This window comes from Seriola dumerili, unplaced genomic scaffold (genome assembly GCF_002260705.1).
Source record: "Seriola dumerili isolate Sdu_G_001 unplaced genomic scaffold, Sdu_1.0 BDQW01000478.1, whole genome shotgun sequence".
In the NCBI taxonomy this organism is placed as follows: Eukaryota; Metazoa; Chordata; class Actinopteri; order Carangiformes; family Carangidae; genus Seriola; species Seriola dumerili.
In genome coordinates, this window is record NW_019174733.1 from 1,468,996 (window position 1) to 1,479,333 (window position 10,338).

General features: G+C 39.6%; 2 protein-coding genes across 2 annotated transcripts; one reads left to right on the forward strand and one right to left on the reverse strand.

Annotated features, from left to right (window-relative positions):
* Nucleotides 1-27: 27 nt before the first annotated feature.
* Nucleotides 28-5,937, forward strand: LOC111235253 (dnaJ homolog subfamily B member 12-like). Its single transcript, XM_022763653.1, has 9 exons — nt 28-179; nt 1,228-1,405; nt 2,183-2,328; nt 2,424-2,594; nt 3,362-3,441; nt 3,549-3,658; nt 3,755-3,927; nt 4,487-4,629; nt 5,303-5,937. Exons 1-8 carry the CDS (start codon nt 47-49, stop codon nt 4,606-4,608), a joined length of 1,113 nt encoding a protein of 370 aa, XP_022619374.1. The 5' UTR covers nt 28-46; the 3' UTR covers nt 4,609-4,629; nt 5,303-5,937.
* Nucleotides 5,938-6,462: 525 nt separating this feature from the next.
* On the reverse strand, nt 6,463-7,748 carry LOC111235348 (DNA damage-inducible transcript 4 protein-like). Its single transcript, XM_022763779.1, has 2 exons — nt 7,480-7,748; nt 6,463-7,227 (listed from the first exon to the last, which is right to left on the reverse strand). Exons 1-2 carry the CDS (start codon nt 7,643-7,645, stop codon nt 6,728-6,730), a joined length of 666 nt encoding a protein of 221 aa, XP_022619500.1. The 5' UTR covers nt 7,646-7,748; the 3' UTR covers nt 6,463-6,727.
* Nucleotides 7,749-10,338: the final 2,590 nt, after the last annotated feature.

A 10,338-nucleotide genomic window follows, 5' to 3' on the forward strand; every position in this document is an offset into this window, starting at 1 on the left:
CATCTCCGTGCGTCCCGGGGCAAGTAAACATTTCCGCTGTATCGCGATGGACTCAAACAAGGACGAAGCGGAGCGGTGCATTAAAATAGCCCTAAATGCGATCAGCAGCGACCAGCCAGACAAAGCCAGGAAGTTTCTGGAGAAGGCACAGCGCCTGTTTCCGACAGACCGAGCCAAAAGTACGTCGAATAAACCTCTGTTTCGTCGGTGGTTGTATGTGTAACGGTGGGCCATCGCTGTGAAACCCAATCAGCTAACGTTAGCATAACCATGTTAACGTTACACCAGCTGCTCCTAGCTGACACTGGTACTTGTAGTCTTTTCCGCCCGCAGCCGCAATCTATCTGATATATTTGGTTACCCATTGTCTTAAATTTGTGCTTATTTATTCGCAGTTAGCATTTAAATTCTCTTCGTTCTTTTTAGCCGTTGCAGTGCTAACCGTTAGCTCACCGTGCTAGTGAATTAACTGACTGGTAATTATTTTTGCGGTTGGCATCCTGGTATAATATGGCCCCAGATGTGTGTTCGTATTACTTGGCTTACAGTCAGATACAGACAATCGTGGAACAGAAAATTGTCTCCGATTCCCTTTGGTATCGCCCTAAATATCATAAGCGCATCAAAAGCCATTCAACTCTGTTCACATGCGAAGTGGTTAAAGTATTACATAAATGTCTCAGATCAGAGTGAAGCTATATTGAGTCTTTCAAACTATCTCTTGCACTGTGTGAGGTTTAAAGTTACCCAGAGGAATTTGTTTAGGTTAGGTTGTTAAGGGTTTAAATCAACCCACACAAACTGTTGTAATGTTTTACATATATGAGTGTAAGGCTTTGGCAATGCCCACAGGTAAAAAGGTTTTGAGTAAATGTGAGAGATTTTTTGTGTAAAATATTGGATAAAATTTTATATCTACCCGTGGGTCTACTGGCAAGTAAGATGGATGGAGAAAGCAATTGCAGCACTTGATTGAATTAGCCCTTCTCTTAGTGAAACTGACAACTCTTATCAAATGGAGGGTCAGTTATTGAAGACAGCTGTGTTGCAGATTATTTGGATGTAGTATCTATGGAGCAAGCAGCATCCATGTTTTTTTGGAAACATGCTTTCAAATGGCTTTAACATAGGTATCATGAACCAAGCCATCACCATTGTCTATTTGCTTCTTTGTTATATCTTAAATCTGGGGAAAAAAAGAATAATATAGCATCACTTTCTTTACAGACTTACTGGAGTCGTTAGCACAGAATGGAAAGCCTCCAGAGGAGAATGGCAATCCCGTGAACGGAGATGGACCCTCTATGAGGCACCGCAGCCACAGAGAGGAGACTGAGGGGTCAGCACAGGCGGCCACAGACTCGGCCAAATCCTACACCGCAGAGCAGCTGGATGCTGTCAGAAAGTCAGTGCACATGTGGATCTGTCGTTAGTGTCAGTAGAGCTGGGCGATGCTGACAAAATTAAATGTCACTGTGTGTTTACTGTGACAGTCCATTAGTCACACAGGTGATCTACAGAAAATTTATCGACAAATCAAGTAAAAACACAGAACATGGTCAAGGGGTTGGGGATATGAAATAGTATATTTATATTATTGTGTTGACCAATCAGCGTCAAGCACAGATTGTTCATGGCACTCAGCTGGAACAGTCAGATAACTTCATTTTAGTTCGGCTTTTATCATAAAAGAAAATGCTTCTTTTGTGGTCTGATTATATGAAAACTACAATCCACCGTGATGTTTTAGACAGTAAATGTAGTTGAATGTATTGTATATCATTTTTCTAGAAGGCATTAAAGCCCAATTAAAATCAGTCTAGACAGTGTAAAAATGTTTTTGATCAGAGTATTTGAAAATGCCAAAATCATGTACACAAGATTCATCCAGATTAGTGTTTTTTCTTTTTGCTGACCGTTCACTGTGAAACTGCCCCTGTCCACTGTCTATAGAGAATAGACAACATTCTCAGAAATAAGTTAAAGGTGCAGATGAATTATGTGGTTAGCTCATACATTTAGAAGTGTCTGTTTATGTCAATACTTATAGCTTAATGTGGAGGTATCTGTGCGTTGAGGTTCCATTGTTTTAGTTGGTTTGTTTTTTCCGCAATCTGCTAACCATCTCTGGTGGGTGTTTTTCTTTTTTTTGTTGGTTTTGTTTTGTTTTTTTTTACTGCAGGATTAAGAGCTGTAAAGATTACTACCAAATTCTGGGAGTTGAAAAGACCGCCTCTGAGGAGGATCTTAAAAAGGCTTACAGAAAACTGGCTTTGAAATTTCACCCAGATAAAAATCACGCACCTGGAGCCACAGAGGCATTTAAAGGTAAATTAAAAGTATTCTCCACTGCTTTTCTATGGAGAATATGTAAATGTAAGTTAACTACATGCAAGCATATTTTTCGTGTATGTGTCTTTCAGCTATTGGTAATGCCTATGCTGTTCTGAGTAATGCTGAGAAACGAAGGCAGTATGACCAGTATGGAGAGGAAAGATCACACCCAACCAGACACAGACACCATCGTGATTTTGAAGCAGACATCTCACCAGAGGACCTCTTCAACATGTTCTTTGGTGGAGGCTTCCCGTCAAGTAAGTAGAGACCAGATGAATGAAGTCTCAGTCAGGAAGTTGTACTAATGCAGCACTATGGAGGCTCAAGAGTATTTCGTTTTTCATGTTTGGAATAACGTGTATGGCTGATTAAACCACTTGATATGACAGCAAGCCACACAAAGCCACCAGTTAGCCATCAGCAGTCTTTAGAGCTTGTTTCACCTTTACTGGTAGTTTTTGCACTTTGTCTGGAACTGCTGGTTTTACTCAGCCCTTATCAGTGATCATTCTCAGGTCGGGTCTGAGAGAGCTGTCTGACTGGCTGTTCAGCCTTGTGAATCTCCCTCCTTTTCAGTCACGCCTTTCCTTTTCTATTTGCACAAGCAAAAAGCCACGGGCTGATGCTAAGCACAAGTTCATAGTGCCGTCATCTTATCGTTAACATCTTATGAGCATATGACAAGACTGTTTTATCAGATTAACAGCAGCATGCAAATGGTTTGCTGTTTGTTTTGTTTGCCTTTCTGTGATGTTCACTCGAGTGAAAATACAGACTCTTGTTATTTCTTCTGTAATGACTACATCAGTTCTTCTGCTGTATGTCATAAATACTCTCTACTCTGGACCAGCCTAGTTAAAAATCGCCTGTAAACATTCATCCTAAATACTCGAGTCTCTCTGGTTGACGATGTGATATTTAGTGAGTTCAGTAACTGATTGGACTGAAAACCTGCGTTCTCTTAGAGTCGCAGCGATGCTGAGTGCCACATCTTATTTTTTTTATTATCTAAAATTCTTTTTAGGTAACGTACATGTTTACAGGAATGGAAGAATGCACTTTGCACATCATAATAGGCAAGAACGACGAGAACAACAGAGAGATGTAAGTCCTGTCTGTAACACTTGAATACTAATACACTTGAATTTCATACCAGCTGATGTATCGTCTGTAATAAACAGTAATCAAATGTATTTTTTCTTTCTGGACAGGGAGGTCTGGCTCTGTTTGTCCAGCTGATGCCCATCTTAATCCTCATCATTGTTTCTGCCCTCAGCCAGATGATGGTCACCCAGCCTCCCTACAGCCTTAGCTACCGCCCGTAAGTGGTTCAAACAATGTGGAGATCTTACTGGGTTTGTGTGAAAATGTCTCAACATCTGTCTCACTCTGTTGTTATACATTCTCTATGCATCAGGTCAGCTGGACATATTCACAAAAGGCATACATCCAACCTGAAGGTGCCTTTCTATGTGGGAGACCGTTTCAACGAAGAATATTCAGGGAATAACCTGAAGAATGTTGAGAGAAGTGTAGAACAGGACTACATCTCCAACCTCAGAAACAACTGTTGGAAAGAGAAGCAGCAGAGTAAGTTTTACAGTAGGGCTGCTCATAGCAATCTTAATTAGCAATTAATCACATGGTTATTTTCATGTTTAACCACTCAATTATTTGCTCTGTAAAATGGCAGAAAAGCTGCACACCAGGTGTACATATTTCAGTTGTTTGTTTTCTTTGGCCAGCGGTCGCAAACCCAAAGCATTCCGTTTTATTATCATAAAAGACCTAGGAAACCAGCAAATATTTACATTTGTAAGGCTTTAAAAGTTACATAAACAATAAATCTATTATCAACTTTGTCGCAGATTCCTTTTCCATTGATTGATTAATTATTGAACCAAAGCATTTCATTTGCTTTAGTTTACAGTACTGCAACTGCACAGTATCCCACCTGGATTTCAGCTGGTTTTCTTTTCTTAGTTTGGTGTGTTCTTATTTCCTTTTTGAAATGCAATGTCAACACTTTTTGAATTGATTCCAACAGCTTCCAAAGGAATAATGTAAAGCTTGGATTGTGTGCCTTAATGTTCATAGAGTAGTTGACTGAACCCTAGTGTGCTGACCTACTCTCCTCTTGTACTTTCAGAGGAAGGCTTACTGTATCGTGCCCGTTACTTTGGGGATTCTGAGTTATACCAAAGGGCACAGAGAATGGGCACACCCAGCTGCTCCAGACTATCTGAGATTCAGGTTATATTGGATGGATAGAAACCACTTGCACATATATGGGTAAGTTGCACAAACATCACACTACATCACACACACTTTTCAGAGCATGTTTTTGGATAGATTGCCAACCTTCCAGGCTGCTGTTGCCATTCGTTTTAATCCATTACAGCGCACATTTAGTCAGCTTTATTTTTGTCTTTTCAACTGACATCTCAAGAGTCAGATGTTGAGGTTTCCCATACGCATTTTACTGCACCAATGAGAAGAGCATTCAAAACTGGCCCGCATAACCATGTGATGACAGAACGTTGACCAATAAAAAGGCATCAGTAAAGGCCACTAATGGGTCAATGTGATAGATTATCTATATCGAGCAAGGGTCAAGTCTCTGCAAGTTGGGTTTTATACCATTCTGCAATGAACAAAAACATATGGCTCTCTGGAAGGAAGGAAATATATTTTAAAAACATGCAACAAAAAAATTAAGTGTGAATGTTTTGATTGTAGTAGTTAATTGGCTATAACATGCAAAATTGTGTATAATTAATTTTTCTGCAGTTGTTCCACTGATACTGAGTATTGCACAAGTAACAATAAGTAATAAATGATTTATGTAGATGTTTTCATGAATTTTTTTTGGTTGTATGCACATGTGAAGGAATCTAGAAAAAGTTTGTCCCATGTAAAGTAATTGCTGCACAACTGTCACTGATTCTTTTTTTTTTTTCCTTAGGTTCATCGGTACTTGAATCTAATTAGAAGAAATCGGTCGGAGCCCACTCAAATTGGAGCATATTTCTGCAGCAAACCAAGAGAATCAAAAATGCCTTACGCGCAGTGGGCAGCAGACCTCATCAGGGAACCTCTCTGCAACTCGGTGTAGATTGACTTCCTGTAGAACTGTGAGAAGCTTTGAGTTGACTGCTGACATTTTCTTACTCTAGTGTCTTCAAGTGGGTGGGAGTCCGCAGGGCATCACGGTGGAAAGTAAGAGCATATTTGAACGGTAACAAAGCTGCTAAGATTAGCTTTCTCTGTCCCAGTTTTTTTTTTTTTTTTTTTTTTTTTTTTTTTTTTTTTTTTTTTTTTTTTTTGTTTTCCTTAAATATTTTGAGAAACCTCATGGCCTTCTCATAGACAGATGTCTGAGCCACTCACAAGGAAAGTGTGTAATTTTTATAGTTCTTACCAATGTAAATATTCATTTTACTTTTAACAGTGCAGGGTTTATTGAAGTTAATATCATATACTATAATGTTATTATGTGGATTCGCTTGTAGTCTGTTGGATCATAAGTATTGAAAATGATTGCACAAATAAAAGTAAACCATATTTATTAAATTAACATGCTAAAATTGTATAGAAGTTTCTTGGAATTAAATTTGTCCAATGATTGATGGATGCATTTTTTTTCTTTTAAGACACAGAGGCACACATACACACACTATCTCTCTCTCTCTCTCTGTCTTGTGCTTTTATAACAAGTTGATCTGTGTGTCCCAAATCCATAATGCCTGCTTCTCCCTCAGTGCAGTGCACAAAGAAAATGGATGAGCTGCTCACAGCTAAAAAGCATTAAAATAAATTGTGGGTGGTGGTGAGACGGCTCCAGAGAGATAAATATTAACTTTTCAGAAAAAGCCAGTGTCACTGATATTCCAAAGTTGCAGTGAGATTGACATTGCATGTATTGTTGCATTTTTTATTTGTATCAAATGGTATGTTCATTTATTTTGTATATGCTAACTGCTAAAAGAGTATACTATGATAATTAGGATGTAGTACTTGCTGTATATGAGTATGGAAATGGGACAGTTATTGATTAATAGAAAGTTAGAAGAAAACCATGATGAAATATAATAGAAAATAATTTATTTTTATGTTATTCAAGTAGTTCAAAATACAAGACACAAGTTTCAGATGATGATTTGACTATCAAATACATAAGCCATTCCCGTAAGGGTGTGACTTTACATTCATAGGAAACAAACTTATCCATGTTCAAACATGAGTCTTCATTGTTGAGTCACCTGTTACCAGGTGAGTAGCTGCCATGAGACTGGTTCCAGGGAAACCTTGTTATTGCCATTTGACATGTTACTTCTTCTCACAGTGCACATGAATTTTATTCAGATTATGAGGGGAGAGGAGTGCTTGGTCAGCAGCACTCCTCAATCAGCAGCTCCCCTGAACAGTACAGTTTCCTTTTAATAGCCCTGAAGCTCGTACTCAGCCTCTGAGCGTGTCGGTGCCCCGGAGATGTTGCAGATGTCTGCGGAGACTTGAAGAGCTTCTGAACCTTTGGCCACAATCCATTTGACTCAAACCTCAACACCAGGGTCACATGGAAGGTTGGGACCAAGGTGGCATCCACTGCTATCTGGTCCACAGTACAGAGAGAGCCCTGTTCTCCCCTGTCTACACACAAGTCGATGAGTGCGCCCCTGAGGCCGCAGGGCTCACACACAGCCAGGTGGAGCAGCTCCTGGCTGATACTGTGCAGCAGACAGTCTGGTAAAATGAGTTTGGAGCAGCCCAGGATGTGGGACGCGTTGTTGAGACTTTGTGTGATGGTTGCTACAAGTTCTGCAGCTAAGGTTTCCTCCAGGGGATCACAGAATAAATCTGACTCTGACAGGGACATGTCTGCCACAGATCCTAAAACAAAAGAATACATATTGAGTCTTGTTTGGTGGTGCAGTATTCACCCTAAACTTTTGATTCTGTTTTCTGATTAAAAATAGGTGTAGGTTATCAGTAACAGTAAATCCCTTTGTACTTTGTGAATTCATTTTCTTTCTTTTTCCATGTTCAAGTAAACAAAACAACAACAAAAAATACTAAAATGTTATTCGTCAACCAAAACAAGAGACAATGGGGTTTGCTCAGACAAAAGCCAGCAACACTCACCAGTTTCACTCCTGCAGCACCGATCTGCTGTGACCCTCTGATTGATCCCCTTCAGCTCAGTCAGCCTATGCAGCAGGCTGCCCCAGGACAGCCGCTTTGAACCCCTGTCCTCTGCTGGGGAGGGAGGAAAGCTGCCATCCAGGGACTGATTGCAAGAAAAAGACATATTCTACAAACCAACAGAAAAGGATTGTAAAATAATAAAAAAAAAAAAATAAAGAATAAAAAAGAAGTGCAGTGGTATCCTCAAACAGCGAGTGCCCCCACCTCCAGAGCCAGACCAGCTGGAAAACACACGATAACAATGGAACAAAGCATTAAATACCCAAACCAGAACACCCCGCCCACTGCCTTTGTCAACCAATGAGGTTTCAGATCACGTCCTCAGCTCTCTACCCTGCCTGGTAACATTTCTGGTCCCTTTGATGAAGCAAAGGCCAGGACCCCCACCCCAGACCTCGCAGTCGCCTGACCTCCAGCCAAACTTAAACACAAGTTTTTGTTTTTCTAAAATAATTTGACCCTCAGATATTAAGTTAAACAGTCAAACCGACAGGCCGATAAACGACCGTCGGTTAAAACGACAAAAAGAAAACCCCCACCCTCCCACTTTCTGGAGAAATGAGACATGATGAAAGCTGTGGAAAAACTCATTCCTGTGAATGGCTGTAGGGCCCGACACGTATCGCACGTAGGCCTCGTGTGTTTTTCATTAGATGATCAGAAATGCTGAGCATGCATTCTGGAGCTTTTTTGAACCAATGCATTCAAATTAGGATTCTGTTTATAAATGCTTATAACAGTGTGCCTTTACTATCCTGGCAGAAACTCAGCTCCAGATGCTATCATGGACTATAATTGTGATCATACTTAAACACAGGTTATCATAGAATTGTAGTCATCCACCTTCAAAATAAAATTTAAAAAATGATAAAGAGCTTGATTTTCTTAAAAGAGGTTGTTGTGTTTATAGGTGTGTATTCAGATATTTAGACTGCATGTGTTAATTGTTTCACACAGAGTTAATCATTTTGTTAAATGTGTGTTTATCTTGTGTGTGAGGATGGTGGTGTTGGTGCATGTGGCCACTGTGCTCATTTAAATACGTTTAATAAAATAACCATCAACTCTGTTCTTATTATTCTTATTCGAGGAACTGAATCCCAGAGGTTTAGAGTAGCAGCCTTGCCTCTGTCCCAACTTTGGGAACAACTCCTTTGACTCCTAACATTACTCACACCATCCCCCACCCCTGAGAAACACTGCACTCTTGCTTAGTTCACATCAGAGTTGGCCCCCATGTATTTACAGTGTGTGGTTTTTGTCTTTGCATTTAAAGGTTATTTTTGAATTTATAATGTTTGTGTCTCAAGTTTGATTTACATGGGAGTATATAAGCCTATTATATGCAATTTAATGGGATGCAGGTCAAACGTAGGTGGTATAGAATGTCCAAAATGAAAGAGGATTGCTGCACACTAAAGCTCAGCTCCAGACCCTTTGAGCAAAACAAATTTATTTGATCATTTTTGTACAGAAAACTACATCCGAAACCTGTACAAAATGTTCTTTCTATAGACCTACTTAACACAACTTGTTTATGCTGGAAAAACAGGTTTACAGTAATGGGAGAATATGACATCTAGGATTTTTGGATTTAGGCCTTTACCTACTTGCTATGGTGGAACAGTCCTCTGCTGGGCCTGTCCCAAATGGTGTAATACACTGCATCTCCACATCATGGCGCCACTTCATCACCTATAAATTATATACAACGACAACACTGTGGTGTGGTGTGTGAGCATGGAAAAATGTCTATGCCTGAGTGCACCTATTATTTTGAGTGGATGTAACCATGAACACTCTTTTTGACATGCATTCATTCATGTGCAAGTGCACTTTAAAGGTGTTTCTTTTCTTTTCTTTTTTTTCTTTATGTGTGTCTTCACTCAGCATATGCACGCAAAGTTTATAATTTAACTCAGCTTCAGCTTCAACACCAAACTGTTTGGGGTAAAAGATTATTTGTGACATGTCATGGAAAAAAAGTAAACTGGAGAAGAGGAAATAAAGCATGACAGGCTCTGTGTTTTACAATTCAAACAGGCCTGAGAGAGCTGTTAGGCTGGCCAGCCTCGGGCTATGTAATTCATGTATAATAAATCTACTACCAAATGGATTGTTAAGAATTAATTCTTTTTTTTTCCTGGAACAATTTGCTTTAATCTGAGGTACATTAGATGGAATCACAAAGAAAAACCTTTGCCTTCTTATATTTTTCATTCCAAAGAACTATCTGTTACAGTAATTGGTGTGAAAATAAGTGAAGCAATTATAAGGCACTTACAAGTGGAGAATGCAATATATTAACACCTGAGCTAGCTCAGATACAACCTTCTTCTTCAGGCTTTTTTGAATATGTTCTTGTTGTTAATTAATTCAGAAACGGGTAAGATCCCCAGATTTTGTTTGCCAGGCTGTAGCTATAGCAACAACATACTGTTGAGAGCAGGATCCACCTCACTGATGCTGATCTGTTTTGCTGAAGCTATAGTGTAAAAATCTTGGATGCTTCATTGTTTTTAATCATTGTTCATGACATGAAAAATGAGTGTTAGCCAGCATGATTCTAATTAAAGAAGAAATAGAGTATCACTGCATATCACTGGTAAATATCCCTACATATAGTCTTTCATTCCTCTGTCATCTGAGCCCTGTGTTTATCTGGAAACCCTTTAGTTCTGAGCACAGGGCTCTCTGTTTGGCTCTATGTGCCTGCCTCACCTGAAGTCGGAGCTGGGACATTGTTCCATTTAGGTTTTGATTTATTGCTGGAGGAAGCAGAAGCAGACCTGCACT